The 21,520-nt window shown below is 47.8% G+C and overlaps 2 protein-coding genes across 2 annotated transcripts; one reads left to right on the plus strand and one right to left on the minus strand.

Moving 5' to 3' along the window:
- The first annotated feature begins 13,740 nt into the window (after positions 1 to 13,740).
- Positions 13,741 to 15,093, plus strand: LOC100833950. Its single transcript, XM_003560426.3, has one exon. It carries the CDS (start codon positions 13,741 to 13,743, stop codon positions 14,869 to 14,871), a length of 1,131 nt encoding a protein of 376 aa, XP_003560474.1. The 3' UTR covers positions 14,872 to 15,093.
- A 54-nt stretch (positions 15,094 to 15,147) lies between these two features.
- Positions 15,148 to 19,279, minus strand: LOC100834262 (protein PECTIC ARABINOGALACTAN SYNTHESIS-RELATED). Its single transcript, XM_003560427.4, has 11 exons — positions 18,885 to 19,279; positions 18,745 to 18,795; positions 18,558 to 18,648; positions 18,298 to 18,374; positions 17,984 to 18,072; positions 17,741 to 17,860; positions 16,672 to 16,788; positions 16,386 to 16,529; positions 16,173 to 16,296; positions 15,861 to 16,052; positions 15,148 to 15,676 (listed from the first exon to the last, which is right to left on the minus strand). The coding sequence occupies exons 1-11, from the start codon at positions 19,176 to 19,178 to the stop codon at positions 15,314 to 15,316; spliced, it is 1,662 nt and encodes a 553-aa protein (XP_003560475.3). The 5' UTR covers positions 19,179 to 19,279; the 3' UTR covers positions 15,148 to 15,313.
- Between the last annotated feature and the right edge of the window lie 2,241 nt (positions 19,280 to 21,520).

Here is a 21,520-nt window from a genome sequence, read left to right on the forward strand (position 1 = left end):
CAATTGATTTTCAACTTCAGCCTTATAGATTTTAAGGTAGTCTAAACCCTCATCTTTAGTTCGCAACAAATAAACATAGCAGAATCTAGTAGCATCATCAATTAACGTCACGAAATATCTCTTTTCACCTTTTGTCAACACACCATTCATCGCACAAAGATCAGAACGTATGAGTTCTAGAGGTGCCAGATTTCTCTCCTCGACCGCCGTGTGGGGCTTTCGAGGTTGCTTTGATTGCACACAACTATGGCACTTAGAACCTTTGGCAATGGTAAAAGTAGGAATTAAACTCATATTGGATAGCCGAGACATTAAACCAAAATTAATGTGACATAAACGAGAGTGCCAAACACTTTCATTATCATTTAACACTGCCACAAATATGGTTCACTGACATATCACTAAAATAATAGTACCATATTTGAATTATCCTACTTCTCAGCTTTTCAACATGGTATTTGAAATTTGAATCAAGAAAACAAAGTACAAACAAAACTATTTGAAGAAGAAAAAAAACAGAAAAAGGAAAAAGGAAAAAGAAAGACTCCCTTCTTACCTTTCGGCTCGAGTCGGCCCAGCCAACTCGGCCCAGCAACGCGCGCCGCTCAGGGTGGGCGTTCAGGTATACCCGAAAGTTCGGTTCGGTTCTTCGGGTTTTCGCGAAATTCGGTTCTTCAAAACTGAGAACCAAAATCACCTTGTAATTTTTGAGAACCGAAATTTCGGTTAACCGAAAGTTCGGTTCGGTTCTCGGTTCTGAACCGAACTAACCGAACATAATTGGTTGAGTAAAAATAGTACTGAAAACAGATTTAGCAAAATCACATAGGTTTAAGTCTTGCAAAGTTGAACACAAAAATAAAGACATAATCTTGTGTGACACAGACACACATAAATGGCAGCAGCCAGCAAATAACATCTAACATGCAATGAACACATAAATTTTGAAGATGGCAGCATGCCCTGACTGTAGGCGGCAGGTCTGCAATGCACCAGTCCAACTCCAAGGTTCCAAGTTGTCCCAGAAAATCGAAGACTCAAAGGCCAGCATCAAATCGCCAAAATGCTATAGCCTATAGGAAATAACTTGTACATTATAAATGTTCAAGTGGCAATATATAGACTGAAGTGTAGAAGGAAATTTATAACCATGCAATTCTCACCATATAATTTAAGAAGTAGGCTTGCTGGTCGTGGATTTGGTGGCAGGCTTGCTAGGCAACTTAGCCTTGCTAGACTCAGAAGCTTTACCATCAATTTTTGCTTTGTCACGAAATTCCGTAATAAGTTCTGAAATACAATGAAGACAACATGAGACAAACAATTTATTTAATGAAACAACAAACAGTTACAAAATCTATATTTTTACCTTCTTCTAGCTTTGCCAATTCTTTGGTTTTTTCTTCAATGTTGATGGGAATTGTTCTCCTTAGCCAATCTTGAGTGCAGATTAGTGCCTCAACCATGAAGGGGGTTAGAGAAGTTCTGAAATCGTCTAGCACACGCCCACCAGTACTGAACGCAGATTCGGAGGCCACCGAGGTTAATTGAATTGCTAGGACATCTCTAGCCAAGCACGACAAGATTGGAAACCTGCTGGAGTTGGCCTTCCACCAATTTAGGATGTCCAGCTTCTTGCCGTCATCTTCACAATCTTCTGCTAGGTACTTATCAAGTTCAGATTTACTGCTGCTACTCGCCGCCCCGCTATTTACTTTCAACTTTTTAGCAATGAGAGACTTCATCAAGCTTGCATGGCCACCTCCGCCTGATTGTTTACTTAGACGTTCATCAGTTGATTGAGGATTTGGTGTTCTGGGAGCATACAAAACCATGTACTCTTCAAACAAGTCCCGAACACAAGTCTTGACAGCAGACCACACTCTCTTTCCTGTTTCTTCACCAAACATTTCTTCAATTGCAAGCTGAGTGTAGTCAGATAACTTGTACCTTGGGTCGAGAGCAGCAGCCACAAAAGGTCAAGAGCAGCAGCCACAAAAATACTTCGGTTTTTTTCGGTTAACCGAGACCAGAAACCGAACTGACCGAAAAAACTTCGGTTTTCTGGCCGAAGTTTAATACAGTTCCTCGGTTTCGGTCTAATCGGCTTTGGTTCTCGGTTTTTCGGTGATCGGTCTCGGTTTCTCGGTTTTTTTGCCCACCCTGACGCGCCGCACCCCGTAGCCCAGCTTCCACGCGCGCCGTCCGCGTTGCGCCTCCCAGCAACGAAAGCGTCAATTCCCGAAATACGCCACCTCTCACAGGAGCTTCGTCTACCTCTGCTTTTTCTTCTGGAGCAGTGGGGGCGCCCTCGCCACATCGTCGTCGACAGCGACAGGGGGCTCAGCGCCGCCTACTTAAGTGCAGCCGCGCCCTCCTCTCAGCCCTAGCGCAAGGAAACCCTAGACGGGTCCTCCTCCCCCCTTTTCTGCGTGCCGCTGTCGCCTTCCTTTCCGATCCGTGGGCACCGCCGCGTCGCGCCGCCGACTCCGTCGTCTTCAGGCCCGGCTGACCGCGTCACGAGATCGCCGCCGCCAACTACTTCCTTGGACCGCGAGGAATTCCGCCGGGATCGATGACAGCCACGCCTAGCTCCTCATCTTCATCTCCGGCCGCCGAAGCGTCTTCTCCAAATTTTGACGAGCTCCCTCCTCTTCACCGGCGAACTCCTGCTCGGTGAGCTTCGCCTTGCCTTCGCGCTCCCGCGCCGCCTTTCCTCCCTCTCTTAGCTCACCATAGCTCTAGGTTTGCGACGACCGTGCCCGGGACGCCGCCGGCGAGCTCCGCTCCATGCCGCGCCGGTGCTCCGGGAAGGCTTGCATGGTGGCCGTCGAGCCACCTTGCCTCTGCCGGTCTAGGAACGATGAAAGGCAGCGCCTTTTTGCTCCGCCGTGCTGCGTGGTCGCCGCCGACGAGCCCTTGCCGTGGCCACCGCGCGTGCCTGCAAGCTGCTGGTTTGTTTTGGTTTAAAGGAACCGAGAGCCTGGATCTGTTAAGATCCGAACATCAGCCCAACTGGCCACTTGCTCCGTCCGTTTGCCGGCCCGAGCCGAGGCGCGGGTTCGATTCCCCGCCAGCGCAAGGTTAAAACCCCATGGCCCCACCTGTCAGTTACCTGGTGCACCGCTGCGCCCGGTGGACCGAGTCCATGCGCCGGGTCTATTTGGTTTTCCTTTTTGGTTATTCTTTAAATGCAGAAAATGTGTTATCTTGTTTTAATCCTAGTAAATGCATGCTAGATCCAATTTGGGCAAACCATATATGTTTTGGAATCAGAAAAATGCAAGAAATTTAACTGTGTAGTTAGATTTCCACCTTGAGGTTTTGAATTTCAAATCTGTCCCAGATTTTAAATTCAAACATATGAAATTGTGTAGCTCCTAGTTTAAAATTGGTAATGCTTTTGAACCTTCTGTAAAAATTTAAATTATTCCTTGGAACTTGTACTTTATGACCATGTCACTGTTTATTATATTTGGATAAAGTGTAGCCAATGTTATCATCTATCTTACTGGCTAATGGATAATCTATTTCACTAAATGCCTACAACTCTTGTTTAAATTGAATGCATCATCTTATCACATGCCATGCATCCTTGTTTGCGCATTGCACTCTATGTATGCTTATTCATGCCTACCTTGTGTGTTTGGATCTTATCGTTAGCGTCTACGCCACACTCCGCCGACGAACCGGGTTCCCACACCTACTCGGACCCCCTCTCTCGGTGCCCAACGACCGAGGATCCAGGCAAACAGCCATTTCCTTAACCATGTTGTATTATACCCAATGCCTCTCTCTCATTCCTGCATTAAGTTACGTTCTCGGTTCTTGTCACGATGCCTCTAGGATTGCATAGCTTTAGTCAGCTCTACTCAAATGCTTTTTGTCTTGTTACTTGTCCTATTACCATGTCACATGTTGTTCTTTGCCCTACTTGGTCATTTGGAGTCTTGCTTAGATTGCTGGTCTAGTGTCCATACTTGGGGTTATACAATTGCTACATCCACATGCTACTATCTGTATTTAAATTGCAATTGTTAAACTGTGACATGTTATTACCTGCAAGAAGGCAACGATGGGAGGTCGTGCTCACGCATTGGTGATTTGTTCCATTTGCGCCGACCTAAGGACTGAGTTCTCGTTTTCACCGATCCAAGACACTTCGCGCTAACCGCTCGTGGGTGAAGATATGGCTTCCCCCTCGGCCTAGTACTCGATTCATAACTCTTCCAGGGACCACATAGTTCGGGCGTTCCATTTGGCATATCGCATATACACTGGTGTTGTGTTGGAGATTTGTGGTACTTTGCATTCATATAGGGCTTGTGGCACTAGTCTGGAGTTGTTATCCTGCGGGCTATGAACCGCTACCAGCTGCCCTCGCAACTCTTGAGTCTGTACGACGCTTCGGTCGGGCTCTCGTTTCGGATAGACTCAGTTGGGTGGTCCCCTGGATTAGTTGTGGAGTTTGGAAACGTCGTGTCGCCCAATCCTGCTGATACACGCCTTCATGTGTTCCTACTCGAGTGGCAACAAGAGTTGGACGAACGTGTACGGGTAAATTGGTGCACCCTACAGGGATAAATCTTTCGGAAAGCCGTGTCCGCGGTTATGGACGACTTGGTTGGTCATTACTTGATCATAGAGAACTTAACCAACTTAATCTCTTAAACTTGAGTAGTAATTAGCCTTAATCATGGATATGCTTAAAACTGCTTCAGTGCGAGTGCCTTTGGATCATTTCCTCACAATGGGTTGAGGGGGTGATAAGAGGTTGTGTTTGGTTGGTGCTAGTTATTAGAAGATCACCTCACTTAGTAGACGCTTCTCATCCTCTGCTTAGACGATGTCATTAGTGTGTCTCTCCAGATATATTGCTGCTGCATAATCCCACCATATTTATCCATCCTTTGAGACTTGTTGCATATCTAGATTAGTTCTCCCGTAAGTCTTGCGAGTACTTTGTACTCAATTGCTTTGCAATATTGTTTTCTCCAGAGTTTCCAGAGGAGCAGGTGAGTGGTTACTTCGTGGAGTTCGACGACGACAGCTTCGATGTTTAGCCAGCAGATTCCAGAGCAGGGTTCTGTGAACTTGTGGCGGGCTCTCCTTTCAGTTTCAGCCTCTTAGGCAATAATTGTAAACTTGTTCGTACTCGGGCCTAATTTGCTTCCGCTGGTGTAATGATGATTGTGGACATGTGTCCGTGAGTTGTAATAACTTGGTATTTCGCTCCCTGTATGAGCTTAACTTAATCTTGTGTCCTAGAGTGATGTTATGATATCATTTTTGTTCCAACCTGCGGTGAACACATTGCGTGTACGTTGTGAAGTGTTCATCGTAGGGAGGCACTGGGTTTAATTTATGCGCGAGTTAGCATTTGGGGCTAAATTGCATAAAATCGGTCCCGGAGTCTCACAATTTGGTATCAGAGCCTCGCTGGCCTTAGTTTTCTCCCTGGTTAGAAATGGTCGAAGTTGAGTCTAGTAACTATTTTAATCTCTAAACTATTTGAAAAATGGAAAAGTAGACTCTGATTTTTCTTCTTTTCCCACCCACCCACCCTTCTTGTTTTGGAAAATTCCCTCTTTCCTCAGTTTTAACTAGGTATCTCGGGGTTTGTTTTTCCATAGTTCCTTTTAGTTGGTGGCATTCAAGTTCTGTTGGGGTTTCGTTGTCAGAGAAAAGACCATTCCTTCTTGTTTAGCTCATATCTATAGTGCATAGATAAAGCAAGTTCTTCCAAAGTTCTAATCCTGCAATCACTTTCTTTCAGATGTCGCTCTACACTCCTCCTCGTCCGCAGGTGGTCTTGATGTCCAACTGTGAGACAACCCAAGGTTTCCCTGAGGTGCTCCGCGAGATCATGAGGCACATCGGTTTCCGATACCAGCCGGAGTACACGGTATTCGAGGATTACCGTGACTTCAATCAGGAATACTACCGTGCCGTAGTCGGCCTCCACCAAGACGTGCCTTTAGACAAGTTTCCAGTGCACAAAGCAGTGGGAACTGGGCATACCATCGAGTTGGCAATCCAACAGGTGGCGTACATGTTCGTGACCCTACTCCGCAGGAAGTACGAAAGGCTGGACAAAGGACCATTCAAGTATATCCCAAGGGGCTTCATCACGTGCGAGAACAAGTTCTTCACACTTCCAGGCTTGCCCGACGAGAAGGTTGCAAATGACAGCTGTCATTTCTGCAACTTCGTGTCAAGCCAGGAGCACATGATGGCAAACATGCACGCCAAGGTCGAGCACCACCGCAAGCAGCTGTGGATAGCACTCGGTCACCTCTCCGCCATGGTTGATGCAGGAATGTACGAGAATGAAGTTCGCTATCCTCCAAGACCTCCTGCTCCTGAGTTGACCCATGCGTTCCCAGTGGATTGGTTTACTCCAACACGTGGCCACCAAGAGTGTTCGAGAGTACGTACCTTCCGCGTCAGTTCCTGTACGGGGAACAGAAGGCAGATGCGTACGTGTTCCCGTACTCTTCGCAGCTACTGCCGAGGTTCTGACAGCTTTTTCAGGATAGGTCTCTTGTACCCGTAGTTCCATCTATGGCCACACTTCCTATGCGATGTGAATGGCATGATGAGTAGTGTAATCTTTCCTTGCTTTGGATGACTGTAATCACTAAACCTTTGGATGGTACTATGTCGTATCTCAGTCGTCATGTTATCCTTTAATCCTGTCTTTGGGGTTTTACGTCATGCAATTGTGTTTCAACTGTTGTGTAAACCATTGTGCAAACAGGATGGCGCTTGCTCATCGTGAACCTCCTCCTCCGCCTGAGTTAGGCAACATACTGCTTCAAATGGGACAGATCTTTGAGCGTATGAATGACCAGCACAACAATCGTGGCAACAATGAAGGCAATGGGGTTAATGACAGGGTTTCCATCAAGCAGTTCCTTGCTCTCAATCCTAGAACTTTCTTCCTACCTCGGAACCACTTGATGCTGATGACTAGCTTCGTGAGATGGTCCGCGCTCTTTGCACGGTTCGTGTGGCCAATGAGGACAAGGTTCCTTTTGCGACCTACCTCCTTCGAGGTGAAGCAGCCGCATGGTGGGAGAATTTTCAAGCCTCCAAGCACCCTGATGAAGTCATCACTTGGTGTCTTCCAGGATGCTTTCCTAAATCACCACATCCCAGCTGGTCTGATGGACAGAAAGCGTGAAGAGTTTTGTAGTCTGACTCAGGGCAAGAATTCTGTTCTCGACTACTACAAGGATTTCAACCGTCTTGCTCTTTATGCTGGCGATGAGATCTCTACTGACTTGAAGAAACAAGAAAGGTTTCGCAAGGGTCTCAGTCCGTTGCTGAAGTATGCTCTCAATCTCATCAGGTGCAATTCCTTTGGAAACTTGGTCAATCTCTGAACCGACTCCACAAAATCAGCACGCGTCCGTAACAGATTCCAAAAATACCTCGCGCGCGTGACAAAAAAGATAAGAAGCCCGGCCCCGCACGGTTCGAAATCGATCCACGAAACGCGGCGCGCGCGTGCGTCGTGACGAGGCGAGCGAAGGAGAAGGAGTAGCGCGCGTGAGGATTTCCCTTGCTCACTTGCTCAATAGGTGAGAAGCAACATAACTTATATGTTGGTCTCACTCACTCTAAACTACCAAGGTGGAACTATTCACATTTCCACTCTCCTTATCCCACTTCATGAATGGATTTTTGAGATTTTTCAGAATTTATTAAAATTGGGTTTGGACTGATCAGGCCCACAACTCAAATTCTAACAATATCTTCGGACTTTCAGTTAAACTGGTGAATTTAGAGATGCACAAAACCAAATAGAGTCACGACCAACAAAACGAAAAACAAAGATGCATTATGCATATAGTTGCATCGATCGTATATAACCGAACGTACTTACGATTTTTTCCCTTTGACTCACGAGGTTCTACTGCAGTAACATCTCGAAATACTACAAATCTAAGCATCTAACTGACGGCGTATGCAGTCAGCAGCAACAGTACACTTACCCGCAAAAAAAAAGGACACATATAGTAGTTCATCCATAGACGAATCTGAACAATTTTAGCAGAAGCAACAGGCAGACAAACAGGAAAAATCCGATCAACAATCTATTCGCAACCCGTCGAACGCTCTCTTCCTCCTCCTCGTCGATCTCCTCCTCCCGCGGCGGCGGCGGCCTAAAAACATAGCCCTCGAACTGGACGACGACGACGGCCGGCGGGTCGGAGAACATGGAGTACTTGAACCTGAGGTCAAGCACGAAGGGCTCGTCCAGCAACGTCGCGCCACCCGTGTGGGGCCTCTCCACGGAGAGCGTCCCGGGCCATCGTAGTATCCCCCGTCGTCGGGTCCTGAAGGAGATCTTCACTTCGGCCGTCGGGTTGCCGCGGCGGTCGACGAGGAAGGCGTCCGTGATCAGCAGGGGCGCGTCGGGCGTCGGGTCTAGCCGGATTTGGCGGCCCTTGCCCGGGGAAGAAGTCGTCCGTGATCACCATGGGGTAGCCGTCCAGCGTCGGGTCTAGCAGCCAGATATGGCTTGCCGCCTATCGCTGCTGTCGAGCCCGACCCGGATGGACCAGGGGGATCCTTCCCGCCGCCGCCACCGCCGCCGGTCGTTGAAGGCGTCCATGCCCTGGCTTGCTCGGTCGACCGATCGGCAGATCTGTTTGTTGTTTGGGATCGAACGAGATCTCTCGATATTGATGTACGTCTATATATATTGATCCTTGGACTTGTTGCCAATTATTCCGATTTGTATTGTGAGAGGTCTCAGAACTTGCGTCCTTAGACACGGCACGATTAGCGCTCGGACTCGATTCAGGCCTAAGTGCCTACTTACTGCCTTCTTCCGTTTGGAGTGTTTGGAAGGATCGAAATCGCCGGATTTTTCAGCACTAAGACAAGGATGAGCATGGGGTTGCTTTTTCTTGTTTTGAGGAGTATCGGGTGTTCAAGATGGCCACTAGGCCATCAGTTGTAGGCGCAGTAGTCCGTTGTTCTGGGGGGTTTCTTTCTAGCTTTGACCCCTTTTCGAAAAGCTAGTTATACGATTTCTCTTCTTAATTGAACGGAAGAGCTCCTGCCATTTTTCCTCTAAAAAAACGGCCTTCTTCCGTTTCGCCAAAGGCATTTCTACCGGCACTGTCACCATGCGGCAGCGTTCACCCCCGGGTCCATGTGTTTTTTAAATCCATGTAATTCCCCCGTCCCAAAATAAGTTATATGGATCTGTATAGATCCATGTCACTTATTTTCGGATGAGGGAGTACATATACCTTTCATATACTCTCTTCGATCCATACTAATCGTCGAAATATTACATGTATTTAGGCTTTTTTTAGACATAGATACATTCATATTTGGACAAACTTTAGACAATTAATATTGATCGGAGGGAGTACCATATATCAATGACATATATTATATACTTATAAAGTATACCATATAACAACGAATATACAAATGAAGTGGGCCCGGATTAGCGCCACGTGGCAGTCTGGGAGGCCACCAGTAGGTTACGGAGCCGATAAATAAGCCCTCCGTTTCACAATATAGCCGATATAACTTTTGTATAACCGTGTCATGAAAATGCTGTAAAAAAAACTGTCAGGAAAATCGGTTTTATATACTCCCTCCGTCCGAAAATAAGTGACATGGATTTGTATAGATTCTTATACAAATCTGCATCACTTATTTCAGTACAGAAGAAGTATCTAAGTTGCACGATGAAAAAAGAAGCGTAAAATGAGATCTACGTACTAATCTAACGGTTCTGATTCGTCAAGTTAAATTTAAACTTTTTTACTTAAAAATAGACGATTTAGAACGTGAATCTACCGGACACCTAGGGCACCAGCCCGGGCTCTGGCCGTCCCCTCCCGGCCGCCGGAGCTTGGGCGATCTTGTTTGGCGGATCGGCACACTCAGTGCATGGTCCGCAGGGAGGCATTACTGATTCTCATAGAGTGCAAGAAAGACTCGTCATATCTTCCCTTTAATCGAACGACAGTCTTTTCCATAAAAAAATGAAAACACAGAAAGATGCATACAATTGCATCGATCATAACCAAAATACAATTTCCCATTTGAGTCACTGATTTGTTACAGTATAACATCTAGAAATGCAAATCTAACTGACCGCGTATGCAGTAATACATATACTTCATCCATGGATGAATCTGAACAATCCTAGCAGGATAATAGCATAGATAAACAGGAACAGGAACAACCCGATCAACATTCTATCTGCAACCCGTCTCCGCCGCCCGTGGATCATCCTCACCCTCATCCTCTCCGGCATCGGCGGCGTCGGCGTCGGCGGGGGCGGTGGCGGTGGAGGAAGAATATAGCCCTCGAACTGGACGAGGGCGGCCGGGTCGTTGACCTTGGAGGTGAACTGGAGGTCGAACTCGAAGGGCTCATCCAGCAATGTCAGGCAGCCCGCGTGGGGCTTCTTCACGGAGACCGTGGCGTGCCATTGCTCCTCCCGCCGGGTCCTGACGAAGGCCATCACGGCGGCGCTTGGGTGGCCGCGGTGGTCGACGAGGAAGGCGTCCGTGATCAGCATGGGCTCGTTGGGCCTCGGGGCCAGCCGGATTTGGCGGGCCGCCCGGCTGTCGACCTGGATGGACCAGCGGGACGATGATCCTTCTTCCCGCCGCCGATTATCCATGGCGCCCATGGCCTTGCTCGATGGATCGATAGATCTCTGTTTGCTGGTATCGAACGACATACCTCTCGATATTCCTAGGTTTGATTTGATTGTGCGTATTGACATCAGAAGCATCCTCCCCCGTTTATATCGGTTGGACGCTTAGCCGATTCCGATTTGGGTTCTGAAGAGTTGCTCCGAGTAGGAGACTCAGTGCTCTACACAAACGGATTCAGAACTTGCGTCGTGCTTGACAGATACTGGGAATCGGGAAGCGGCCACAAACCAAATCGATCAACGCCTAACTGCCTGCTCCCTCGCTCGCTCCCAAAATAAGTGACTTGATCTGTATAGATTTTTATACAAATCCACGTCAGTTATTTTGAAACGGGGGAGTACCAAATCCCAGACACTTATTATGTAACGGAGGGAATACGTACTACTAATTGGTAGTCATCATCGTCACTCGTCTACCGTCATTTCTAGCATATTCCTAAGCCTAGTAGTCCCATGTCTAATTCTTCATGTTCGAGTCTTAGAACTGGCGACTTCTTGAGTTGTATGGTTGTTGATCCTACTTGTACCATTTTCTGACTTAAATAATCGATTACTCAAACATAAACGTTTTTCAGTTCCCAATTTCTGAACCGTGTCAAAAGTTACGAAATTAGCTAAAGCCTCGACAACGGGTGAGTCGACGGGTTACATCTTTGCATGTAATCTTCAGTGTGTAATGCCTCACCGCCTGTGCATACATAGCACATCACCTTTAATCATCTCCTCACGGCCGCCCATGCTCGCTAGCCAACACCCACAACTCCACACGGCCACACCGCTCCTCCTTAGTTCTCACCCCTCTCGGGTACAAGATTTTTCTCGAAAATGGAAGCTTTTTTGGATTATTAATGATCTTCTCACTGCTTTGTACACCATGTCTAACGATAATTTCTCCTCCGTTTTCATGAACAACGGGATGGACGTGGTATGGGTTGCGGTGATTAGCACGTTTCTCACACTGATAGCTTGGTCAAGAACTTGGGCGTGGGGGTTGCAAATGGGATGGAAGGGCTAAATTTACATGTGTGATTAAAAATTACCATGTTTGTGCCAAAAAAATACGAGACCATCGTACACACCTTCAATCTTTCATTGTTACATTCGGGTCGTGTCATTTGTAGTCATGGTTCATACTTCATACAAAAATCCACACAGAGTGCAGATATATATAGCATACACACCTTCAATCTTTCATTGTTACACATATACACAAGAAGAGCATTCGCAAATTACCAATTACAAATCACAATCACGATCAAAGCGGTACACACCAATGTCAACGGTGGTCTGACTGTGTGATCCTGCCTGCCAGCTTGTTGAATCCGTAGAGTTGGTAACCCAACAAAAAATCTTAAGGTTTTGTTTCACACTAGTGTATTTTTTTAGTCACATGTGTATTGAGATTTGAGGGGATCAGGTGTTTTCTGTGGAAGAAATCTAGGAACAACTATAGTTCATTTGGAGTTTACGGTGTTTTTTGAATTTTGGGGATAATACTCTACAAACTCTAGAAAAACACTAGTGCAAAAAAAGAGCTAAATCTTCAGTTTGTCTAGGGAATGGCACGGGACCAAACGGAGCGCAGAGTGGAAGTAATTAAAAGGTAGGCCAATAACATGACCAGATAAATTTATTTCAGAGCTGAGAAAAATTATTGCCAATTGGATCTTCTTCAACATTTGATCAATTTAAACCTATTTACGTACTTCAAATTAATTATAGAAAAAGTCATAGAACATGTACAACTTCTGCTGAACATGACACTAGAACCGTCCACCTGTACAGCAAATTTCGCATCTCTCGGTGTACTCTGAACCCTGTTTCGCTCGGGTTTTGACTTTGCCCGAGGTTACTGATGAAGCATGGTCTGAGCCTCTCGATCAGGTGATGAGACTGATGAATGGTGTTGCCGAGTGATCAACACGTTTTGGCTAGCACTGGAGTAATTTGCAGTCCGTGTCCCCAATTAAGCTTCTTTCACTGGCTTAATTACATCCTCGGCATCCGGAGCAATTCGTACTACCATTACCGATCAGCCGCCTCGGCGTCGTTTTCTGTTCGATCTCCCCACCAGCGGCTCCGCCTCCGGCTGAGCTCCATTGGCGAGGGAGACCCCCGCCACGTCCTCCGCCGCCTCCTCGTCGGTGAGACGGAGGGAGAAGAAGCGCACGGGCTCCGCGCTCCCCGCGGCAGCAGCTCCCCGCTGCCTCGTCGCCCGCCACTTCCTCCTCTGTTCTTGTTCCTGGAGTCGGCGCTCGCGGAACTGTCTCTCGATCTCCAATCCTAGTTGATCTGCCGTCATCGCCAACGCGATCTCCTTCCCGAGCTTCATCAGGTCGTCCATGTCGGCGCCGCTCGGTTCTTCCGCGGCGGCAGCGGCGGGCGAGGAGGACGGCGGCGGCGCCACGGCAATAATGCCCGACCTCGATGATGATGATGCATGCCTGGATCTGGATGGCGAGCGGGTGTCGCCGTTTGTAATTGCACGTACGGGCACGGAAGCGGCCTCGCCACGGGCATTCGTCGTCGTTGTCTTCTCCGGCACCGGCAGCGCGCGTTCCGGTTGCTCCGCAAGGGCGGCGCTCTGGCAGGGCTCGTTGGGCGGCATCGTCTGGGTCGTTTCCATGCCTCTCGATTGCTGGTGGTTTGATTGTGCATCAAGGCAAGCATCGACCCCTCTGCTGGTTATATTGATTTGGACTTTGGCCTGTTCCGATTTGCTTTCTCCGTTGATCGACTCTTCTTCTCGGAGTCGGAGCCTCCACCGACACGGGATCCCGAGTCTCTGACAAGTCCCGATTTGAATTCGGACACTGGGCCGGCCGACCGACCATCCGGAACGAGCGAGCCATATATTACAACTGCCCCGCCGCCGGCCCTACTCGCTTGCCCCCTTTACTGCACCACAGAGAAATCGCGGCATCACAGTTCTAAATTTCCGACCCATTTCGGAACGATCAGAAGCAGGGATCGATCGAAGAGAGAGAGAGATTCCGGCGAATCATCGCAGAGAAATCCCTCCCTTGATCGCGGGAACCATGGACGAGGTCGTTTTCCGGTCTCGTCTGCAGCGCCACGTTCTCGCGCCGCCGCCGGACGTGGTCGTGATTACGGACGAGGAAGAAGAAGAGTTGGTTCTTGGCCACGATGATGACGACTGGAAGGAGGTGGATTCGGAGGAGGACGATGAGGAGTCCGCGGAGGATGAGTCCCAGGAGGCGAGCGGCGGCGGCGAGGAGGAGGAGTATTTCGACAGCGACGAAAGCAGCGATGACGAAGAGGAGGATGACGACGAGATCTTCGGCGGCGACGAGGTACTACTAGCACGGCTGCGGCAACTCCGCCCGAACTTCGTCCCCAAAGGGCGGTTCCTCGGCCCCGCGCCGCGGTTCGCCACCGCCGGGAACACGGCCGGCTTCATGCGTGTCTTCGCCACCGAGGAGAGCCAACAACATGGCGGCGGCGGCGAGAAGCAGATCTTGGTGTTCTACCGCTACACCCGCTTCAGGGCGGCGGAACCGGAATCGGGCGGCGGCGGGGTGCGGGCGCGCGGCAGCACGAGGGAGCACCAGGTCCGGTTCGTCCTCCCGCACGCCGGCGACGCGGCGAGGTCGCTGGCGTGGGCCGCGTCGGCGCTGGTCCCGCTGATCTACCCCGGCCGCTCCACCAAGCAGCTCCAGGCGCTCTGGTCCGCCCTAGCCTCGCAGGTGCGCGTCCCGCCGCGAGCAGCGCGCGTCGAGGTGCTCGTCGACGTCGGCATCCTCCGTCTGCCGGACTGCACCCCGCCTGGCATGGAGGGCATGGCCGCCGCGCTTCAGGGCAAGATGCTGGATCCGTGGCCCGCGGGCTTCGTTGGCATGGAGCTGCGCCTGCCGGAGCCCGTGCTGTGCGGCGGCGGCACGGAAGGGGAAGCCACCGACGACGACGACGACGACGGCGGCGGCGACACGGACTGCTGCGAGAGGCGGTCGGCGAAGAGAAGGAAGGTCGCGGCTGATTTCGCGGCGCAGGAGTGCGCCGTTTGCCTGGAGCCCCTGGAGAGCGACCTCGCGGCGTGGCCCGGGTGCTCCAGGCCTCACGTGTTCCATGGCGGGTGCTTGGAGCGCAGCCTCAAGGAGTGCGAGACGTGCCCCATCTGCAGGCGCAAGTTGTACGTCGAGGGCGCCTAAGATGAATTAGAAACGTTTGCAGCTGTTGTAGAAGCTGTATAGGACTAGCCATTCTTCAGAATTTATTTGTTTGCTGAAGGGATACTAGCATTCTTCAGACTGTTGATGTATATTTATACATTCATTCATCAATGAATGAATCATGTCAGTTGTATCTGATTGAAACAAATCTCTGTAACAATATCCTTGGATTTAATGAAAGGAGAACTCCTTGTCTGTTCAGTGAAGCAGCTATGCAACTGACTTTTGTGTGTGTCAGTGTGTGTTAACTGGATGTGCATCAGTTGAACTTTTATAGACAAAAGTAGTTCTAGATGAACAAATTAAATCTTACACAGGCAAAACTGTAAGTGTAAAAAATAATTAGATAAAACTTACAGTTACAGGATGACTTGTATGAACAAAGACTGATTATAACTATGCACAACTGAATCTACTGTAGTCAAGCTCTACACATGCAGTGGGTAAGAGGATTTTCCCAGAGGTCGTAGTGCGGGAAGGTGGCTTCAGGGAGGCCAGTTCGTGTCTGGTGAGTGATCATCACATCCTCCACGAAAGTTGCCCATGGCATGTAGGGGTCGCCAAAGAACTTGGACATGAGCCCCTTGTCCGGCTTGATAGACTTCAGCCTATGGCGGCCCATGTAACGGCGGAAGCCGATGATCAGCTTGGCAAAATTGCCCCCGTGGGTCATCACAAACACGTCCGACTTCAAGCAAACCAGGAAGTCCAGTGCAGCAAGGCTGGTTACATGCTTCTTGAAATGCTCTATCTCCTCCCTGCTCGCGAGATCTTCTTTGGTAACCTGCAATCAACATAGAAAATGGATAGGGTCCGTTGTTTCTTGAACATATCCACGTCGGTAGTCACACAAGTATAGGTGATTATCGCAACCAGTATTATAATTGCCTTCATAATCCGCAGTTTCGCAATATGCCTATACAAAGGAAATATGAACGCAACAAACAAGATTTACTAGGTACACTTACCAAATTGGGGAACATATTCCTCAGCGGTGCCATCCTGTTGTTTCCACCATACACTTGCCCAGATGCAACATATATCTGGCTCTCCTTTGTATATCCCATTGCACGCAGAATAAAACCTATTTCCCCAGGCTCAAGTGGGCAGCGACCTTCTTTTCTCTTTTCCAGTGCTAAGGGCCATAGGTGAGATCCATTCTGCATAAAGAGATGGAAGTGTACTAAGTACTTTACTTTGTAACCTTATTCCTCTTCATGCTCATATCATTATCTAATCTAAAATAAGTACATAACCAACTATTCACATCAGTAAACCACCTTGAAGCGTCTTGGCCATTGTTTCTTTCTATATTCAGCCATCATTGCTTTCTCCTCTCTAGTTCCAACAAAATCACAAAAAGATAGACCCACCATTCCTTTCTCAAATCTAAGATGAAGAGCCCTTCAAAACAAAGAATAATCTGAGTGTGAGATGTGTATAAATTTGCCAACTCCAGTCAACTTGGTCTGAAGGCAGTGAGCTAAGCTTACAGGTACGGATTCACGTTGCCTGTTCGGTTCCTCATCCTTGTTGCTAGCTTGTCAGCCATTTCTTCAATGTCAGGTAGAAACTTTAAGGCGTGATAATTAACTCTGCATCTGAGACGGTTAATCTTCATTGGAACATTATCATACCTGAAATAGTAAGCTTACGTTACACTATAATCATAACAATGAAATGTGTACTGTGAAGGCTCAGTCGCAGGGCTACAATTATAGAACAATCTTAAAACATATGAACATAATGGAGCCATAAAAATATCTCAGTAAGACTTACCCCAACCTATCAACAAACGGCTTGATAGACATTATCTTTTTCTCTTTGATCCTTGGAAGTACATTGTCAATGTAAAATTGCGCTGGTGCATATTTTGGGATATTTTTTACAGTACGCCTGTTAAAAGCAACATACAGAATTAGTGAAGTTACAATTAAAGTATGACAATATGCTGGCTAGTAAGCAAAACAACATATGCAAGAAACAAAATCAATGAAATTGTTTTACCTTACACAACATAAGCACATGCATGTAACCACACAAGTAAATGCGGAAATAGCATTTTGCAGCTGGCATAGTGTTACTGATATTTAGCCAAAAAAAAGAAAGGGTTCCCAACTAGTGATCACAGTAATTAGCAGAATTTTGATCACTAGGCATAATCTGCCATTGCATATAGGGCAGAATAGATGGCCTAAATGTTGATAAGCCAGGCCGTGTAAAAGAAACTATAGGTGCCGGACAGCAAACTATGATGCCACACAATGTACCAGTGCCAACCAATCATAAACAACAAATACGACAGCTACTACTGTAGCTTAAACCGCTATAATAAACTGGGATAACGGTATCAACCAGCACAGCAATATTACCTAGTCATTGATAAAAACATGATTGGAGATGAGAGATGGTAGGAACCAGAAAGATGAGCAAAAGCAACAACTCTCGTCATCCAATAGTAATAAAGTAATAACCTGATCTGGGCAAGCAGGCTTGGGAGGCCATTAATGAGGTTTGAAGCAGAGACATCTCTAGTTGCACTGATGTTGCTTTAGAGTTCTTGCATGACTATATAACATATATGAAAATTACTTATGTAAACAAGCAGCGGAAGTCAACTAGCTGCCTAGTTGGCTTGACATTCAAGTTCATATGCTCTAGAAGTAGTTATTCTCTCACTAACAATATTCAGGTGGATTTCCTTTTAAAAAAAATATTAAGGTGGATTTTAAATTTTTAATATGAAAGAAAGCAAAGCTATCAAGCTCAGTGTCATTCATGTGTTTACACATGGCATCACTTTTAAACTGACAGCAGCAAAGACTGAGAAATGGGTGAAATGACTAACTTTATACTGGTGAACAGTTCATCTTTTTCAGTGAACCAGTCAGGAATATCTCGAACAATGCGCACATCATCCTTCAAATAATTTATAAAATGATCGACATCAAAGATATCTTCAAATTTCCTGAATTGAAACAAAAGGTTATCAAATATTAAAGACTCGTGACAAAAGCTAAAACAAATGGATAAGAAGGGGTGTAAACAAGCAGGAGCCAATTCAAAAAGAAAACAATAAGGTGGAGCTTACGTTTGATCTTTCCATATTTGATCCTGCTTCAGCACAGGCAAAATTAGCGTGGCATTCATGATCTTAGCAATTGCGACAGCATTACATATCTGCAAATATATCAAGTAGGTGCAATTAACTAACGAGTGTTCCATACAACTTAGGCAAGATGCCTTTAGGTTTTAGTACATAAATAATCTCACATAACAATCAACAAATCTTGTTAAGCCTACCTTCCTTAAGTTCAAGCTACGAAAAAAGAAGGAAAAAAAACATTTGCTATTATAGCCAAAGAACTGCAACAAGTTGATAATGTGAATAGGGCACATACGTACAGCTATCCGTTGCTGGTTCAATCCACCCTCGGCATGAATAAAAATATACCCAGAAGTTTCGTTCTCTGACACAAGATCTGCAGAATAGTAGAGAGAAAAGAGAACATGGGTACCCAATAGGATGCAACCATAGTTTTGAACAAATTTTACCAACCATCTGGGCAGTGTGACAACTTTGCCGTAGTACCAAGATAAATGGAAAGGATACAAATGTGCATTTATGAAACATCTTTCAGAGAGCGACCAATTTTTGCACTTGCCTGAGATCTCATCACTGCGACGCTCAGCACACGGTTTCCAGGACGTGGCCGCGGCATGGGGATTCTCCCACAGGGAGCCCCTCTCGTTCACCTGCAGCGTAGCACCAAGCCAAACAAACAGAAGTTAAAAAGACGATTGCGTTCACAAAGCTTCCCCAGATGCACGCTGAAATCGACATCACTTTACCCCAGGGCACCGGAGCCGAATCCCATCCTTGCGGCACAGGTAGGGCGCGTTCTAGGATCCAACGAAAGCACAACTGTAAGTAGTCATCTCAGTGGATCCCAACGAAACGCGACAAACACAAGACGAATCGAGAAACTCACGAGGCGCGACCAGACGGAAGGGGCCCAGATGAGCGCGGCAAGGACGAGGAAGGCGAAGACAGCGAGCAGGATCCGGTAGTAGGCCGGTGCCGAGGGGGACCTGGGGTCCTCGAGAGCGAGGAGGGCGCGGACGGGGGGAGGGAGAGGGTATCGCTGGTGTAGTGGAGGGGAGGGGCGGGGCGCGCCGTCCTTGCCGCCATCGTCGCCGCCGCCGGCACCACTGCCGCCGCGTGGCAAGGCGACGAAGGGGGAGGAAGCGGACGCCGCCGCCGTGGCGTGCCGCAGCTCGGCCATGGTGGGTGGCGCTGCCTCGCCTGGGGGCCCCGGCGGCGTCTGTGCGAGGAGTGTGTGTCTCGCGGCTGCGGCTGTAGTGGGAGCTGTTTGGATCGTCCCGAGTGACGTGTTCGTTGGCATTCACGCCGGCCTGGGACTGACCAGCCATTCCCGCATCACATGGTTTTTTTTTCTTTTTCTTTTTTTTTAAGGGAAAGCCATGGTCACGTCTCTATCTCTGCTACTATAAACCCACGTTTACCCATTGCTCACCGTTCACTCGGTCTGGACCGTCAGATCCAATCTGCACCAACCCCTCAGATTATCCCGAGCGAAAGAAACCTCCCACGCGAACGGAAAAATAATAATCCGAAATAAACAACCCACGTCGCACGCGCACGGCGCACCCCTCTGGCCCTCTCTTCCTCCAACCACCGCTGGTTGCTGGGATCCGCACGCCGCTCACCCACCGCCGGCCGCACGTGCGACCATCTCTTCCTTCAGCCACCGCCGGTCTGGTCACCCAGCCACCGCTGTCCTCTCCTGCAGAGGAGGGATGCCGCCACCGCCGCTGCCCCCCGGTTGCGCACAACCGGCCTCGCCCGTAAATGGAGGGGCACCGCTGCCGCCTACCGCTGCCCCCTCCTGGCGATGGCAGCAGCTCGCTGTACAAAGGCCCGAGGAAGCATCGACGAGAAAGGGGATTTCGTGCTGGAGGCGCAAGGCGCTGCTCCTTGATGGTGGATCAATTGAGGAAACTCCCTGCGTTTCTCCCAGGCGGCCTTCTTGCTAGCAGTTAGGTAAATGCAAAATTTATATGCTTCCAGCTTGTCCAATTCATTATTGTCTTCTGAATAAGGTTGCACTATTATTTCATCCATTTAGACTGGTGATGAGTTTCATGAAACACTACAACGGGGGAAGGCACGACTTTCTGAATGACCAGTTTAGCATCAAGAAGTAACTGTCTTGGTCCTTTCATGCAATGATGCTAGCATGGAGGTGCGAGATTATTCTGTTTTGTGGGGTGGACACTGGACACAGCGCAGCACACACCTAGCTGTAGGAACTAACCACACGGCAAATGTCAGGTTACGTCTTGCTCCAATCGTGAATTATTAAACGGCATCTTCACGATCCATCTAAGTTTAGGATAGCCTGTCGTCTTTATCTTACTACATTATAATTTATTTGTGACTACTTGCAGCAATCGAGACCACAACGTTACTTATGTTGTCTCCTATCCATGGTCTATTGGTCTAAATGCACAGGGATCTTGACCCTCAAGTCCCAAATAATTAAGTGAATATGTGCAATATCACCCCATATTAACTCGTTTGCTGGCATATTATTAACTCGTTTGCTGACATATGATATGTTTGGCTTGACACACCTTACTGTGATGGTACCTATAGGATGCAATGGAGGGCCGCACAGAAGTGATATCGCTGGAAATAGGTGTGGAGAACTCTTTAATCATAGAATAGAACCAGTAAGCGCAGCGGCTTCGATGACAGTAGAATCATTTTTACATGGTACCTACAACTTCGGCGTGTGCACCTGCAAGATGCATCCTTAAAGACAGTCACTCTCAATAGGCTAATGATTCAAGGAGAACACAGGGCACCAGTGTGAGGATCTAGCTCATTTGTGCTACTGATTGTTCTCTTAGTTGGATTTATGTTTGCATTCTTCCCCAACTCAAAAACATGACTAAAGAAATGAGATGACATCTCATGTATCTTGGTTTGTCAAAAATTCAACTCTGCAAGTGAAAAGTGTAGGGTCGTTTGGCACCTGACTAAATGAACCGAGATGACATCTCATATATCTTACTTCTGCATCTGGTCATCCTAGTTCCATGATTGATTGCTGGAGATGCTTCGATTGGCACCCCACCGCTGCTCATTCCATCTTTCGGCTGTCATCCTAAGCCCCAAGCAAGCTGCTGCTTAGGGAAATTGTTTAAATCTGTTAGCGCTTTTTGTTTAGTTTTGTTATAGGGCGGCAAGTCTTGTAAGTTGCAATGTCCGTTAGCGGAATGGGATAAGCACATTCAACCAGGTCTTCGTCTGAGGCAAAATTCGCAACATCATTGGACTTTGTGAAAATAAAAGGTGTATATATTTTGTGCGAGGCAATGTCCCCAAGTGGAACAAGGAAACCTCGCCCGATCATTGCCTCAAAGCTGCGGCACATCTAAACGAGAACTGCAGTGTGTAGCAGTGGGCAGTTAAGTTGTCGTGGAAGAATGAAGCAATTTATGTCTGATCAATTGATCGACACACCTCGGTTCCCTTAGCCATGTCTGTCGCGTGTGGTCATGCCATTGCGATGCTCGTAGGAAATCGAAACCAGAAAAA

This window comes from Brachypodium distachyon, chromosome 1, assembly GCF_000005505.3.
Source record: "Brachypodium distachyon strain Bd21 chromosome 1, Brachypodium_distachyon_v3.0, whole genome shotgun sequence".
Classification (NCBI taxonomy): Eukaryota; Viridiplantae; Streptophyta; class Magnoliopsida; order Poales; family Poaceae; genus Brachypodium; species Brachypodium distachyon.